The 17,480-nt window shown below is 46.4% G+C and overlaps 2 protein-coding genes across 4 annotated transcripts in view; one reads left to right on the top strand and one right to left on the bottom strand.

Moving 5' to 3' along the window:
* LOC105567181 overlaps window positions 1-3,467 on the top strand; it is a 39,260-nt gene extending 35,793 nt beyond the window's left edge. For all 3 annotated transcript variants that reach the window (XM_012021813.1, XM_012021812.1, XM_012021814.1), the window contains 5 exons: window positions 5-380; window positions 467-722; window positions 806-991; window positions 1,071-1,208; window positions 1,368-3,467. In XM_012021813.1, the coding sequence (XP_011877203.1) occupies window positions 5-380; window positions 467-722; window positions 806-991; window positions 1,071-1,208; window positions 1,368-1,589 (1,178 nt within the window). In that variant the 3' untranslated portion in view covers window positions 1,590-3,467. The remainder of the gene's footprint in view (window positions 1-4; window positions 381-466; window positions 723-805; window positions 992-1,070; window positions 1,209-1,367) is intronic.
* A 150-nt stretch (window positions 3,468-3,617) lies between these two features.
* Window positions 3,618-17,480, bottom strand: part of LOC105567179 (lipoma HMGIC fusion partner-like 2 protein) — a 16,068-nt gene continuing 2,205 nt past the window's right edge. The window contains exons 2-5 of the mRNA XM_012021810.1: window positions 5,989-6,168; window positions 5,100-5,372; window positions 4,428-4,541; window positions 3,618-4,159 (exon numbers count right to left, since the gene is read on the bottom strand). Of these exons, the coding sequence (XP_011877200.1) occupies window positions 4,017-4,159; window positions 4,428-4,541; window positions 5,100-5,372; window positions 5,989-6,118 (660 nt within the window). The 5' untranslated portion in view covers window positions 6,119-6,168 and the 3' untranslated portion in view covers window positions 3,618-4,016. The remainder of the gene's footprint in view (window positions 4,160-4,427; window positions 4,542-5,099; window positions 5,373-5,988; window positions 6,169-17,480) is intronic.

Genomic DNA, 17,480 nt, shown 5'->3' with positions numbered 1-17,480 from the left:
GCAGCTTCGGGTGCATCGTTTAGCGATACTAGTATTCTAAATGGCTCGTCGGTAGAGGTTGAGAGTCAAGTGTTAAACACCTCGTCGAGCAGCGAGAAATCCTTTATTCAGCAGCGAGTGGAACGGCTGTACGGTCCAGGTGCTCTGGCGCAAGGTTTCTTCTTCAAACGCAGCACCACTAAGTTAAACACCAGCGACAGTATTTTCAATAAATCCAGTAATAACAATGACATTTCGGCAGACAACGCGAACACGGAGGAATCGTTAAAGAATCTGCCTGTCCTGCGACACTTGCGTCCGGAATTTCGGGCGCAGCTCCCTGTAGTCAGTAGTAGAAAACCCACAGACGGCACGGAACAAGTTATAAAGCCACTGCAAAGGTGAGCGTCTATACTTTAGCCTTGAATAAAATTGAAATTATCTTGTTACATTTTTCCTTTCTGACAGAATACTTTTGCATTTTCAGGATAATGCGGGCATTACGAAAACCCGAGGAGAAAAACCCTACGAATTCGCAGAACAGCGTAGTGAGAAGAATTCCGATTACCATAGAGGACGATGGACCGCAGCGCGATATGGCTAGTGAGAGCATACCCGATCAGCAGCCGGCCGCGCCGAAAGTAGTGTTACCTGTGTTGGAACCTAGCGTCAGCTCGACAAACATAGCGAAACAAGCCCAAGAGGCGGAAAAAATAGAGAAAGATGGTCATTATTTTATGAAGGTAAACTAAATGCATATATTATACAACATGAGTATTTATTTCTCGGCAATAAGAATTCATGCGTATATGTTCTGTGCTTTCAGATATTGAAACAAGAGACAGATAGACTGCTGTCGTTGGCCACATCTGCAGAGGCCGAATTAGCCAGCGGCGACACCGTTGCACTGCCAGAAGAGGCGGCTGGTAAGCTGCGATCTGCCGCGGGAAAGGCTAGACTGTTAGCTTCGCAGAAGATGCAGCAGTTTGAAGGATTATGTCAAAAGAATATCGTAAGAAAATGTCTACTCGTTTGTTTTTCACTCGATTAAATCGATAACAACTAGCGGCTCAACTGTCTTGGTATTTCAGAATCAGGTGCCGGGTGAAGAATTTCCAACGACGAACGAGGACTTGGCTGGCTTCTGGGACATGGTGATGTTGCAGGTTGTTCAAGTAAACGAACTTTTTGACCAGATAGAGGAACTAAAGAAGTCGCAATGGCAAGAGGTATGAATATTATAAATATTATTGTTGATACACGAGTCTCGGCCTGCCTGATTTTCCGTTTTACATTTCTTCATTTAAATAAAAGTCAAAATTATTCTTTCTACAACATTAGGATTTTTCGCGATTATACCTTTAGCACTTTGTTCCTCGTGCTCGTAGGTCGTGCCGGACAAGAAAACCGCGTCGACCTCGCAAAACGGTAAACGCCGAGTCATACCAGTCCACAAAGCGAAACCGACCGCGAACAGCGAGGCGAACAAAAAGGCGCGAGAGGCGAGGGAGCAGGCGCGACGACAAATGATTGAGGAACGAAGACGAGCGATGCGCTCCAATGCGCAGAACGCCGACAGTTCCGTCGAGATCTTCGCTCCCGAAACGTAACGACGAACTGTTGTACGTTGAGTCCGAATCGATACTATCCGCTCGACATTGCGACTCCTAAGGAATATTAGCGTGTACAGACCGTCAGTTCGAACGAAAGGGGGAAAAAAAAGAAAGATAGGACTCGAGCTCGTACACGAGGCCGCAACGCAATCAGCCTCGGCAAAAGAATCAAATTCGCTTGTTATAATTATTCATTCAAGATATTATCCTTCGCTGCACACGCGAATTATGCGCGGCGAGGAACAGGAAAGTATTAAGCAGATATATATCATGTAATATGTGTTGAAAAGTTGCTGAAAATTTAATGCTACTACAAATAAGAGAGAGGATATAACACACGAGTTAACGAAAAGCGCTTACGTTTCGCTGTTTCTCACTCTTTTTTTCATCGAACTTCGACGTGTCACGCCTCGAAAATTCTAGCGCAATAACGCGACACACGATGTGTCGCCTCTTGTCCATAGAGATATTTTATAAACGAAAGGTGAGATATTTACTGTAGCACTTTATCAAATTGTTTTTCTACGTTATGTGTCTCCGGATGGACATTCTTAACTTATATTTATATAAATGGTAATAAGTTGCGTGGGGCAAAAGTTAGGAACCGGCGACTGAGGAAGAAATGATTGCGTGATCCCGCAAAAAATTCTCGCCAATGGGATAATCAGTCGCATTTTAAAAGTCAAGAGATGCGTCTAGGTTAAGGATAAATAAATCGATGAGAATTTGTAACATATATAATAATTTGATATATATATAACGACTTCTGACGCAAAACGCGTTATTTACTAATTTATTCGGGATAGATCCCGTTATCGGTGATTCGCAATCTCCTTAACCTAGACAGGTAGTTTATTACGTAGCTTATATATGTAAATAGAATTAATGAATATTCACAATTTGCACAAGGCTGACTCCACGCCGAGTGTTCGCCTAATAGCTTTTTCTATCAGACGTCGATAAAGTTTCCCCCGTTGAGAGGTATTGTCAACCGCAGGCAGGCGTAAAAAGATTCCTATTATGCTTATTATATATTGCGCGTCTGACGGCGATAAATATTATTTTATTATTATTGTTCCAATTACGACCATGTGCAGTTACACCTTCGCGTCTCTCCCGCGCGAAACATAAATTGAACCCGCGTTCTCCTCAGAAATGCTCTCAGCGACGCGATGTTTCCTGGAGACTCAATGTGCCAGAAACACCCGATGCTAACGTATTTTTTTTCGACTTGTAAGATTGTGTTTGATGAATCTTGGAATATCACACATAATTCGAAACGCTCGTCGAGAGAGAAAGAAAGGTGTATCGGAACCCGCGTGACAGATGCGTTGATAATGTCCTCGCTATCGCGATGGACCTCGGCGACGAGGATCCGACTGTGATCGACGTACGTGTCACATCCGCCGAATTTGACATTCCTGCGACAAGAGTATCTCTCGTCACGACACGTCACACTCTTCTTCTTTTCGTTTAGTTTGTAGCGATAGCGTTACTCCTCGGCGTCCGATCCAATGGTCAGCGGTTCTAACGGCAAGTCATCAACCAAATAACACTCATACTCTAGGTAAATAATCACACGCGCGTCGTCACACGCCAACTGTAATCGCGATTCCGTTTATAATGTTACATTTCTTATCATAATTGCCAATTACACTCGTCTCACTCGAAATTTTCATACAAATCTGCCCGGATAATTTATTGATTGTTGATTCCCTTGGTGCCTTCATTATTTATACGTGTGTACATACATAATCGACTGACAGCCGATAATTTCGTGTACATGTATCTATTTAAGTTATACGTTCGACCGAATTTCACGAAATCTGTTGATAAATGAGAATAAAACAAATAAATTCCATTATTTATCAGTCAAGCGTGCTTGAAAACTGAGACGGCGTGAAAGATTAATCGGGCTGGGCAACAAGTGAGCTGAAGAGAAGTCATTAGATTCTCTCTCTCTCTGTTGCGACAATACGTTCACTTTACTCGCATGCAGTGAAGAAAGAAAAATGAACATCCACGTTTTACTTTACATTTTATTTTGACATATAAAAACACATGTATAAGATACAAAACAGGAATTCTCCGCGAACACCGTAGGCGTCGGTATAAATTGCGGCGGTAAGTGTGGGAAGACGGTAAGTACATCCGATACTTAATCTTCGTGCGTACAATGCGTCGCGTATGACATTCGGCGAAACGTCCATTCCCCTCCCCGAGCCCGCAATAAATTATTCGGATCGTGCAACAATTTTCGTCCGCCGACAAAACTCTCGTCTCGGTTCTGCCGCGCTATGAACACAACGAGGTGAATATTTCTGGTTGCATTTCTGGTCCTCCTCGAGTATCCCATTTCGACGCTTCGCACCGTGGCACCCGTTACCGGCGTGGCCGGACCCCTCGCTGATTTTATTTGCATGCTCAGGCTAAGCATATTAGGGTCTTTCCTTCGTTCATTTTGTCTTGGACCTTGTCGCTGGCCGTCGACTTCTCCGCCTGTCCGCTCAAGGCGGCGCAGACGAAGGTGAGAGCGACGCCGAGTGCCGCGCTATAAAACGCCCATCCTGGAAGAAACGATTCTCCTTTAGATCCGCCGGCCCTCCCTAATTTAATTCGATCGGGAATCTAATTTAACTTTATTACTTCGCGCAACCAACGGGGAGCCTATCGATCGATCTGTTCTTGGAACTGGAAATCTCTTCATCGTATTTATTGAAGAATAAAACGATAAGACGTAAAATAAGAACAAAAACTGCATCTTGAGAGGAAGAATTTAAAAGGGCGACTTTAAAAACTTATTCTCTGACTGTCGATGTTAAACACTTGATTTACCGAGACTGCAGTTAGCAAGGTAGAAGGCGTCGGACTCAGGACCGCAGATCCTCTGCACTCTCTCGGCACCCCAGCCGGCGGGATAGAGGATCATCCCGAAAAGATACAGTATTCCTGTGGAGATAAATGCGCGCAACTTAGAACGACGCACAAAGCGTGTACAGAACGAGCCGTGTTTCCCGATTATTCAATTTGTCAGAATTGCGACAATGGAACCGCTTTTTAAGTACACGCTCGTTGATTATTCCGGGCACAACCTTTCGCTACAATGGATTGGTTGCGTCATGATCGCACTCCCGGGATACCATTGTCAGGCTGAAAGCACGTTACGCACGCGGAATACTCAGCTGCAACGATCATTGCTTTCTAAGATCTGCGTCATTCTTATACTAACATCGCTGACAAAAGGCCAGAGGGTTCTGGCTCTGCATTTGGAGCAAAGTAGTTTCTATGGAGGAAGCGCGTCGGGACTCGAGTCCCCCCCCCTTACGTGCGAGAGAAAGAAAAATACAAGTCTCTCCTCGGAACGTATATAAAAGTATATAAAAGTATCGGCCATCGTATTCGAGGATTATTTCGTCCGCGGGCTAAGAAGCTTAGTCGGGATTTCATCGCCTCGTCATCTCATCATCTCGAGCCTCGCCTCCGTCGAGGAGCAAACGTTTTACACACCGGCAACGGCTTGCGCCACTCCCGCCAGATTGAAGATGCTCTTGCGGCCGATGCTCTGCACGCAGCATCCGAGCAGGGCGGCTATCACGGTCACCGACATCGTCGCCAGGCCCGCGGACAGGAAGAACAGGGCCGCCTTCCAGCATCCCGGGAAGACGTTGGAGTCCGTCGCGAAGCCGTCGACGTTGAAATTGGCGCAGTGCTTCCTGCCGTATAATCTCGTGCAGCGATTGAAGATCCCGACGGTCGGCGTGTACGGTTCCGTGTCGTTTCCTAAAAGGGCAAACCAACGAAAGACGATATCAACGTCTGCCGATTTGTCTCGACAGCGAACGAGAGCTGTATCTGCTGGGTCACTTTACTCGACGACCCTTCGATTATGTAAAATACGCAACGAAGGCTGCTTTCCTTTTTGGAGAGCACAGTCGGCATTTTTTACACAAAAATTGACACTTCGACTCTGCTCGGGAGGAGAGTCGCAATGGATTTTTGACCGAAGAACGCATCCGCTCCGAGTATTTCGATAGAATCTGTTTTCGACAAAATCTTTCCTTAAAATCCTTGCTATTTCACAGTGGCAAACTGAGTGTGTTAACTCATGGTGTAAAGATGCAAGGTGAAACGTTGCGCATGTAACCAACTTTTGGGACAGATTGTTCATTGGTTCTTCCCGCATTCAACCGCAATGATTTGCAATTTGAAGATTGTGGCGAATTTTTAATTGGCCAATTCGGTAGTTTGGGCCACTTCTGATTGATCGGCACTGCGCATCCACCGGATCGCTTCACCTTGTATCTTCACACCATGTGTTAACTTGTGTCGATTTGTGTGAAAGGAAAGCAGCCGAAGAGTCCCCGAGTCATCTCGTTCGAGTTGAAGCGACGCTCACTTGTGTCCTTAATCGTCGGCGGTCCCACGAGCCATCTCGGAGTGATAAGGCCCGATAAAACTGCCATCAACGCTGCCAAAGACAAGAGCGTCCATAGCAGGCTGCGTCCAGTGACTATCACATAGCACATACTGCCGACCGATTGGTTTCCTATGCCATACTTAAAACGCTCGACCGTGTCTGAAAAAAAAAACATATCGTAAATTTCATACTCCACGCTGGCCGTAAACGCGGCGATTATAATTGACGAGCGGGAATTTGGAAAAACTTTTTCCGCGCAAATAGGATTCGATGGCGGCGATTAACGCGATCTTGTCGCCCCCGCCGTAATTCGATCTTAATGAGCGGCCGCGCGATCCAGTGAACGCCGGAATAAATGCCTTTCACATTAGTATTTCGAGGAAAGCGGCCGCGCGGCCGCTGTTATTCGAGGCTCTCCTTCGCCGGGCGCGAAGCATTAAAAGCGTGGTTGGCGATACGGACCGAAACACGTAGGATACACAGATCTCGGGTTACGGCGCGGCGGCCAGCAGTTCCGTCTTTTTATTCTGATTTCACGGAAATCGTGAAAGGGCACGGGGGCTCCTCGCCGGGCACAGAAATCACTCGATCCGAGGATCTAGCTCACGGCACGGCGTGGAATCCCCGACGAACGGACGCCGTAAATACGCTTCGTTCGTGATCGACTCTGGGACTTGGGGCCCTTGCGGTCGCCCCGGAATGACAGCGGTCTCTTAAAAGCACCGCCAGTAATTTCCCCGTCGATCGGGGGCCACGTGGATCGAAGTAAAACTTTGCGTAGAAGTTGTAATTAATCGATGAACTTGACTCTGGAGATCTTCCAGCTTGCGATAGATTTAGTGCCGGGAAACGCGAGAATTTCTGAATATAGTTTGAGGATACCGAGCGTTTCTAATTTATCGCGCGCGCGATAATGAAAATATCCTTTTAAAAAAAATGATTCTACGAAAGGGTTAATTCGAAGCCTCGAGTAATGGCTACGGCCTCTCTTCCCGGCGTGTTCGTGGGCGGCGCCGCCTTTTCGCCTTTTACGCCACACGTCCTGCTCCAGACCACTCTCTCGCCTCTCGAGATTCCCTTGTGCTCTTCAAACCCGCAAACTTTAATCGCTCTGGCCCTCTCACCGCGCCAATCGAAAGGTCGACTTTGATCTCGACCGGCGACGGGACGACAAGACGCAAAGCGCGACCCGTATATTAAAAAGAGCCCCTTCGGAACTGGGAATCCCTCGTGCAATCTCGCGGATTCGCGAGTTTAAAGATCCGATAGCTGCGTGGTAAGGATCCGCTTTCCAAAAAAACCGTCGGATTTAATTACAGAGACAAAATCCATATCGTGTGAGACGGAAGAAATTTGTCGGCGCTCGGTGCACATGTATTGTGGTCGCTTTTATTTCCGTCGCCCCTCGCCTGCGACTCGCACATCCACTTCACCGAGTATGTTTGCTTAGGATCACCCCCTAATCGCTGTTTATATTTGCGCCGTCTCAAACCTCGGAACACAAACGAATCTCTCCCCGAGAGATGACGTTGATGTATCGCGAGAGTGTCTTAAGGAAACATTCCTTTAAGCCAGATTAATCAATCTCTTTTGCATCTCGATGCACCCACGAAGATCGCGAGCTTAACTTTTTTTCGGGACGTCGAGTCATTATTTTCAGCGAAATGGTTACGTAGTAACACAAAACGTAGTAACAGCCACGGAACAAAGTAAGGTAAAATATTAAGTACGGAATTTTCCATTACGTAGGCGGGCCAACGAATTCTCAACGTTTTTTTTGTTGTTTTTCACTCGGCGCTGTATCGTACGACGTTACGCGGGCCAATGTTTACCTGAAGGTCGCCGCGTTATCATTCGCTCGCCGAACGTCGAGCCGGCAAGCAGTGGCGAGAGTCGCTCCGTGCGTATTATTACTTTTGCGTTATCGGTCTTCAACACGCGATCACGATGAATGGAGGGATAAAACGCTATTGATTTGCACACCTTTATTAGTAACAAATAACGTTCCTCGATTAATTATCAAGTTTCTACAACTTGTAGTGAGAAACGAATTGTTGAGGCGACGGCTCTTTATCAACGTGTACATAGATATTTCACGAGACTAACTCATCTAAAATATGAAGGTAAACCGTGGTACTTTGTCGCGGTTACATCTCGTTTACGCGCTTTTAATTATCTATCGATTTCGTGTAATCTGTTCTATTTTCGGTCTCGATTAACTGTTGCAATTCACAGCAATTATTTAGCGCTGAAAATTTCGGTCAAATAACTTATTTCGAGGATTAGATTGAATGACAAAGATTGCAAAATATCGCTTCGTTGCGGACTAATAACTACTTCTTTACCGCGGATTATGCCTCCGATGCTCGCGTTGCATTTTATATCGTCAATTCAATAGTGATTTATCCATTCTTCCGAATCAAAAGTGCAAGTTGTTAGTTTGAGTAATTTGTATGACAGAAAGTCACGCGATATTTGCTAATAATATTTTGTGCGTTTCGCGGTATTTCACATCGCGTACGGGAGTGCCCGAAATTTCGCGCGAACGATTATCTTCGCGAGTGAGTGTTGTGTAAGTGCCACAAGGAAATCTGAGAGGAGGAGGAGGAGGCTAAGGAGGCATCGGGCAACGGCGGAGAAATCGTGAGGTGTCTATGTGATATTATTGCAATATTATAATATTACCGATATTAGATATATTTATGTAATATTATGTGCTGTGTGAATAGCGACGGTTCCTCGGGCTCCCGATACATTCGTCAATTAGCGATAATTAATCGGCTGCCATCGGGCTGTCTCGTCCACTTAAACCGATTTTCCGCCGCGCGTTTAGCTCTTTGTTTCGGTGGCCCGCCTTCGCACGTGATTGGGAATTAATGAGCCGTGCCGCAATTGACAATCTATGGGAACGGACGCGGACGGGGAGAGACGAGTCGCGGTGGACGCGTGGGCCGGCTGCTGTCCGCGCGAGTCTGCGCGACGGGCAGCTGCGCGTTTTTCCTTTTTATTTTAATTATACCGGCTTCATTGTTACGTGTAGCGCGCTGCCACGCCTACTCGCGATGCGATACGGGCCCCCTTCGCCCGAGACCGCGCGCGCGCGAGCGCGAGCCGCCGCGCTGGATCGTGAATTAATCCTCAAACTCGTACCGGGATCTCTCGGCGCCTGCGGCGCGGAATTCGGGCGGAATCCTCCGCAACTCGCCGTCACTTTAGTTATCGTCGTTTATCCCGTATTTCTGAACGCAGTCGTTGCGCAGGCCTGGTTTTCACGTAGTTCGCGAGCGCGTTTACGCGAGGAAAGAACGGGTTTATCGCCGCGGCGAGATGGACCGCGCAGACACCAGAGAGATCTGGGCTTACAAGCAGATTATTAGCACTCTGCGTTGACTTACGGCTTTTCGGCCGTGAGTTACCGGACAGAGGACCCATTGGCGGATGACTAATGGTCGGAGCGTCTGTGCAACGGCTGGAAAGGAAGAGGGAGGATATTGCATTCCGCGAAGATGCGTGAGCCGAATGAGAGATTCAGATGCCACCCACGGACGAGCCCAAATCCGAAATATATTAAGTACATAATCTTTCGCGAAAGGGGTAAAGATGTAAAAGGACCAGGGGAAAAGACGGAGTCTTAATTTATCGCTCGATTGCATAAAGACGTTAAGGAAGTTACGGAAAGAGAAACGGCGCCCTAGCAGACTCTCGCAGAGGATTCGTTTGTCTGGAGAAGAACAGGATCTCCCGAAAGACGATCCTACAATAGAATCCGAAATACAATAATCTTTGCGAAAGGGGTAAAGACGTGAAAGCAGAATGACGGAGTCTTAATTTATCGCTCGATTCCATAGAGATGTTAAGAAAGTTATGGAAAGGAAGATAACGTCCTACACTGAGAAAAATGACCGATTAAATATAATCGGATAATCCAATTACAATAACAAACGGATATATCCAATTAAATACTATATTCGATGAAAAATATGAACGGTTTTCCAATCAAATTTCATCGGTAACTGCATTTCATCGGATAAATTTTATCGGAAGTATCCATAATTTAATCGGAACACGTAATCGGAAAAATTGACCATCGGAAACGCTATTTAATTGGTTTATCCGATGGAAATTTTTCTCAGTGTAGCGGGTTCTCGTAGGGGAGGATTCGTTTGTCCGTAGAAGAACAGGATCTCCCGAAAGACGATCCTACAATAGGATCCGAAATAAATAAAATACATAATCTTTGCGAAAGGGGTAAATACGTAAAAGCAGAATGACGGAATCTTAATTTATCATTCTCGATTGCATACACTGAGAAAAATTTTCATCGGATAAACCAATTAAATAGTGTTTCCGATTGTTAATTTTTCCGATTAAATTATGGATACATCCGGTGGAATTTATCCGATGAAATGCAGTCACCGATGAAATTTGATTGAAAAACCGATCACATTTTTCATCGGATATGCAATTTGGTCGGACATTATCCGTTTGTTATTATGCAATTGGACTTATCCGATTATATTTAATCGGACATTTTTCTCAGTGTAGAGATGTTAAGAAAGGATGACGACGTCCTAGATTAAGAGTAAGGGAGGTTTCGTTTGTGTGGAGAAGGACAAGAATCTCCCGAAGGACCCGTCGATGGCCGGATTAACGCAACGCGAGTCGTCTTGATTGTTTCGAGAGCTCCTCCACCCGCGGCGTTTGAAAACAAGGCACCTACTCTCCTTACATAATCTGCACCATATGCGAGGCAGCTGTCGGACAGGTGCTCCCTTGCATCTCGCGTCTCCCGTCTTCGTCCTCCCCCTTCGTTCTCCTCCACGAAATCCAGTCTACGAGGAGAGAAGTGGAGAAAAAGCGAGGAGAGGTGGCTCTACCTTTTTCTCTTATCTTCTGTACCTTCGCCACGCCAACGCGCGTCTCGTCCGCCGTCGATTTTTACCCGTGGTGATTTATCGCGATTCCGAGGGCGGTCGTTTACCGAACGACCAACCGGGTCCCACAGGGCCCTAGGCCGACCCGTGCCTAGCGTGCGACCGATCTCCCTCCATCGGGGTGATCTATGTGAGACGTAATTAGCCTCCTAATCGCGCTATGAGTCATTCGACGTGGATCACGTAACTAGGACAAGTGGAATTTAAACACGCTAGTTGATTATTGCCTGATGCTAATGGGATACTCCTAAAACGAGGTCTAGCAAAGAATGGAATACAGCTGTTTTATTACAGGACGTGGAATTTTATAAAATTCTCACATATAGGGTGCGTTCCCATTTCCTCTCACAATCAGTGCTACTGCCTCTATTATTTTATATATTACTTTATCTTATTATCTTGTTTTATCTTATTTTATCTTTATAATGCCCCAGCAAGGCCCAATGCCCAAACTAATGCCCAAAAAATGCCTAGCAATGCCTAGTAATGCCCAGTAATGCCGCAAATCTGTACACCATAATGCCCTCGGCGGTTTCCCCTCGGTCCATACTTTTCCTTTAATACACTGAGAAACATTTTCATCGGATAAACCAATTAAATAGTATGTCCGATGGTTAATTTTTCCGATTACGTTTTCCGATTAAATTATGGATATATCCGATGAAATTTATCCGATGAAATGCAATTACCGATGAAATTTGATTGAAAAACCGATCAAATTTTTCATCGGATATACAATTTAATCGGACATATCCGTTTGTTATCATGTAATTGGATTATCCGATTATATTTAATCGGACATTTTTCTCAGTGTACTGAATGCTCGAGATTATTAGGAGTACTGCCAGTAGTATTGTGAGAGGAAACGGGAACACACCCATAGTTTCATCCATGCAGCCTTAGACAAAATTATCAGCCATCTCGTAATCATATACCGTATGGACTTCAATGCCAGGATTTCTATCGTTTAAAAGTTATTTACCAGAGGGTTCTGTACATGCTTCTATACAGTAAAGAACTTTTAAACAAGAAAAATCTTTCCTGAGTAGACTCGGTACAGTATAATGATTACGGAGGCTGCCCGATAATTTTGTCCAAGACTGTATGCTGAATTATAAAATTTCAGAATATGCACGATACCCGTCTTATAATTAGCGACGACGCGCTCACATGCCTGCAACGAACCCGAAGTGGTTCTCGCCGTTCACTATCACCGGCGATTATCGGCGCCCGATCAGCCGGAAGCGCACGATGCGCGCGAGAAACGGCTTCCGCGCGTGAGCTCGGTGAGAATTCACGCGTGATAAGCGTGCCTGGCGATGGGGGCCGCCGCGATTCTAACGACAGGATAATTAACGACGATAACGATCCTAGAGCCTAACGGTGCAGGATCTCGCCGACCGGCATCGAAGTATCCCGGCAATTAAGATAACCGTCGGTCCCGCGTCCGACGTGCGAGCGATTCGTGCGAGAGAATCCTCGTGCGATCGCGGCGATTCCGGATTTCTCGCTGCTTCTGGATCGACGCGTAAAGCCTATCGCACAATAGGAAAGCACAGGCCATAGGAATAAGGAATAGAAACCTACCCACATAGCACGTGATATTACAGTAATATTACATCTCCAATGGCATTGCCTGTGCCTTCCTATTGTGCGATAGGCTTAATTTGGAAAAAAACAATGTATCGGTATTATCATTCGTATAGAATGATGTGGCGCGGAATACAAAATGAATTAAACGTACGCGGCTCCGAGGATACGGTTTCCCGATAGACCCGAGACGTCCCCGCGTGTACACGTTACGTTGCTCGAATTTGCAGTCGTATACAGAGCGTGCGTACGATGTTTAGATTGGACACGCGCTGAAAACGATCCGTCAAGTTTATCGCCGGCACTTGCCGCGCTCTCTCGGGTGTATAACGTACACGCATACGAGCGCCGTTAACGAGCTTATCTCGTGCCTCAGGAAGTCGCACACTTGCCGCCCGCGTCCGCGTGCATACATATTTCTGCGCGCGCGGCCACTAATCGCCGAAGGCGATCGCAAGGCCAGCACGATTAGGTCTGCCCGTTTTAGCCGAGCTTTCCTGCGCTCGTCGCGTTTAAAGCGAAATAGATGAGACGGGTTCGGGTCTCTCCTCTTGCGAAGAAGAGAGAGAGAGAGAGAAAGAAAAGAGAGATCGAACGCAAGGAGCATGTTGCGGCTTGAAACGGACGGACCCACGGGCGATTCCACGAACGCGGTTAATCATCGCGGTTGCTCGAAATCGAGATTATTTCCGCTCTCTTGCGAGAGACTCACGCGATCTCGTTGTTTCGCGACGTGCTTATTGTTAAGGCCTGCGTCCACGATACTTGGTCCAAGTTCTAGCATCGTGGACACAGGCCTTTGGTATCGTAACACTGCCGCGAGTAAAATAAAGCCACAGGGGCTCCGGAAAAGTCGGAGAGTCCAGCAAAAGAGCGAAAGATAGATTTCATTCACCAGCGATGGCTGCAGAAACTGAAGAACGAACTTGTCGTCGTATAAGATAATACGAAAGAATTATATGCAAAACGTCCAAGCTCCTAGGCGAAAAATGACGAGCTAATGAAAGGATGCGAGATTAAGATATTGTATTTTCAAATCATTTAAAAGACGACAAATGAAGTATTGTAATGTAAACGATTCAAACATTTATATTCGGTTCTTCCATAAAAAGACTACGAATCTTTTGAATTTATCCTACCACATAAATCGCGAAAATAGGGACAAAGACTGGTTTCTCGCTGAAAAGTATTCCTTATAACAAAGCAATTCTTCCTTAAACTCCCGTGTTCGCGACGGGATACAAAACTCCTCGGCTCTAAGGCGAATTTGTTTTATCATTTTCGGCCGAGCATCGGCTGCCAGTTAACATTAACATTCTCTAACGTTGCCGGGAGCACGCACGCACGCACGCACGCACGCACGCAGGCGGCTTCATTTATGCGCGCACACGCGCGAACGCCCAGCCAATTTATATTTATGATGTATCGGGCCTCGATGACACAGCGACTGGCTATGCTGGTCTCGAACCAGCACGGAGACTGGAGAGAAGGCTAGGAAGAAAGGACAAGATAGGAGCCCATAGACAGAAGAGCGACGAGAGCGAGAGGAGGAGAAGGAAACAGAGGGAGGGAGAGAGAAAGAGAGAGAGAGAAGGAGAGCGAGAGGCCGCGGGACATTGAGACAGAGACGGGAGAAAACACCCACGGAATGTAAAACGTTCCGACCGCTTGTCCCTCTGTGGGTTACTACCACTTCCGTTCGACTTGATTGCGAAAGAGCGAAAAATCGGCGACGGACAAACGTGCCCTCGATATCCCTCGACGAGGGTACGAATGCGTGAAGACCGGGGCCTTCCATAAATTAAAATTAGAATTCTCGGAAATTCAGAAACCAGAAACCTCCCCAGCGGGGGGAAAAGCAACGCCGATCGTAAAATCGTTATCTCAAAGTCGAGCCTCCTCGCCCCGGTCTCGCCGTTCTCTTCTCGTTCGGACGCGAGACACACGCGCGTTCCTCGCCTCTTCTTCCCTTTCTCCCTGTCGGGAATCGTATCGGCTGTCCACGCTCGTAAAATCGTGGCCGATTGGCGGTCATTACTCTTCGCTACAGCCCATTCTTCTGCCCGCTCGCCAGGCGCTGCCACGTGTTCGGCCAGCTCGCGCATTTGCGTGATACGAGACACGCGGCGCATCTTAATTGCCGTTGACTTAAATAATGCGCGTCCACGCGTGACGCTACTCCTCGAGGAAGGGTTCCCGACAGGGGGAAGAGCGGATTTCCCGATAAACTGGGCGCGACATCCGTGAGAACCAAGGTGAGAACCCGCTTCACGAGTTCGAGCGATCGCCACTTGGAGGACGCAAAATGCATCTTTCTCATCTCGCAGCATCTCTCGCCGTGCGTCAAGGTGGTCAATTCTGTATCTTAGGAAAAATAGTATCGTCTGCCGTTGGCTTTAGCTAGTAGGTCCACTCTTTGCCGGCCCCTTTGATCTTTGTGTTTCCAATCACGTGATATTCCGCCGTACACCCGGACAGAATCCGTGTGTGTATACGTACTCATTAAAGCCACACTACCGCACATACAACTTTTCTCTCATTGATCTGCCCAGAGCAATGTCGGACGTGCAGAAGGGATCGACGCCAAACGAAACAAATGACAGAGTGGACCTACTAGTTATACCATGGTGCAAATGCTAAAAGTGAGTAGCCTTGTCTCTTTCTGACTGTCCCCTTAAAAAAGAGAGTCAAATGCCAGTGCAGTTCACGGCGTTTCCGTAGAGGGGAAAAAAACACCCTTAAAAGGAGACAAAACCGATCACTTTTAGCATTTTCACTATGTTGCAAGATACAGAATTGACCCCAAGGAATCAGTCGGCGCTGTCGACGGTCATTCGTATCTTTCGCGATTGAGAACGCAATTTTTTTAAGGCTCTCGTTATTCTTAACATTTCTTTTCTTCTCTATTCAATCGAGTAGCCTCGTATCTTTCCGATCGTCTCCCTGAAATCGCTCGATTCGTTCGTTATTCCGTGTCTCGTGCATCCAGCGCTCTGACCCACTTGAGAGCCGAAAAGAAGAGACCCAAGTCTCCCCATATCAAACGGGGAACACCCCTTTGTTCAACGAGTCGCTCGCCAGACACGAGTCGCTCGCATTCCTTTGACGGAGAAAAAGACGAGCGGGCAGTTCCTTTCCGCGTTGAAAAAAAGGGATAAGATTAATTTACAAGCGGCTGGTAACAAGCGATCGACCGGCCGCGCCGAGTTGCATCGGGCAACATCTGGAAATGCGATTTAATCTCGGGCGATCTCCCCGGCGTTTTTGCGCTTTGCTGCATCCGACGCGAAAATTGCTCGGTGGCTGAATCCGCGGAAACTTCCAAGTTCGGAGAAACTTGAGATACAACGTCAGTTAAAGAATGTTCTGCCTCTTTCCCCCTTAAATAAAATGCAATGCCTCGTCATAACTGTTGTAACAAATCCGAAGTCGCGATTATCCCGAATGAGCGTGCCTGTTTTTCTATCAGCTGTACAAAACTGATGCGAGAGACTCGCGTAACCGTAGAAAAAATTTCTATAAATAACTACAAAGAATGACTTGAAATAGAAATTTGTAGAAATTTTTATATCTTCGTTGAAACATTAATTTTTCTGTAAAAATATCTACGAAATATTACCACAAATTACAATATCCTCAAAATCGAGGAATTATTGCAGGTAGTATTTCACGAAAATGTACAATTTTGTAAAAATTAGTACGAAACTTTACTAGTGTTAAGGTGGCTTCTGCACGAAGGAGCGGTTTGGTGGGGCCCCTTTGATTTTTGTAAATTCATACGACGTGCAATTTCAATTTTTTTTTTACTTTTGATCGATTTATGCGGGAGCCACCTTAAAAATTTGAGAGGCAACAAAATCTTAAAGAATTAAAACCTCTGCTTACTTGTAGAATGTTACAAAAGTTAAGAAAAGTGTTCCAATTCTAGCATTTTCGTGTTGATTTTTATAACGCTCTTTAAATTCACGTAAAATTTCTTAGACTCTGGCAGTTATAGTTTTATAGTTTTGTAGAATTTTGTACAATGATTTCCGGCAGGGAAACGAGGTGCAACGGAACATCTCGCGGGCTATCCCGTTTCACCGGGCCGCGAAGAAATCGAACCCCGTCGCGATCCGGGCGGCGAATTAAATTTCACCTATATGGAGGCCTTTATTTCTCCCATCGCTCGTCGAAGATTCCCCCCGAAAACGAACGCGGACGCGACGCGGCTCGGCGAGCGCGTTCCGGAGAGGACAACGGAGACTGGAGAGAGAAACTCGCCGGCTGCGGTACGTGAAACGTAACTCCCAACGACAAGGCGATTTAATTGACGGGCGCGTCGCAATTTGTACCAATTTACCGCCGCCCGAAAATTAATATTAACGAGCGGCGTGCCATGTGTCCCCGGGCCGGGAGGAAATTCGAAGCCACCCTCGGGATGCATAATTCATAATACCGGGCGATTACGCCGCGCCCCGACGTCGCGATGTAAACACTCGTAAATCGATGCCATCGAGAGGGCCCGGCGTTGAGCGCGAGCGAGCGGGATTCCGCGACGACGAGAATTCTTGTTTTCCCTCGTGATGATAATCCCTTGATCCCTTGATCCGCGACGAATTGACGCGGCCGTGAATTTTTGTCCGCTCGCCCCGACCTCGTATCGAGCGAATAACTCGAGGACCTCGCGCGGAGATAATTACCCTAGTAGCAGCACAATATGTTGGTGCAATATTAGGATATATATGGAAATCTAACGTTTCCAACATTGGTCCAATATTATAAGGTGGACGCCTTCCTCTTATTTAGCCATTCTTATTACAAGGAGAAGTAAAAAGTCAAGATGACGTCAATTTGATGTCGTATTGACCAAAATATGACACGAATTTGGTCAATATATCATCAAATTGACGTCATCTTTGACTTTTCATTTCTCCGAAAGGAAAAGTCAAAGATGATGTCAAGTTG

Source organism: Vollenhovia emeryi, unplaced genomic scaffold (genome assembly GCF_000949405.1).
Source record: "Vollenhovia emeryi isolate VEMERY1.0 unplaced genomic scaffold, V.emery_V1.0 DF939140.1, whole genome shotgun sequence".
In the NCBI taxonomy this organism is placed as follows: domain Eukaryota; kingdom Metazoa; phylum Arthropoda; class Insecta; order Hymenoptera; family Formicidae; genus Vollenhovia; species Vollenhovia emeryi.
The sequence above is the reverse complement of the archived record's forward strand: the minus strand, read 5'-3'. Positions and strand labels throughout refer to the sequence as shown.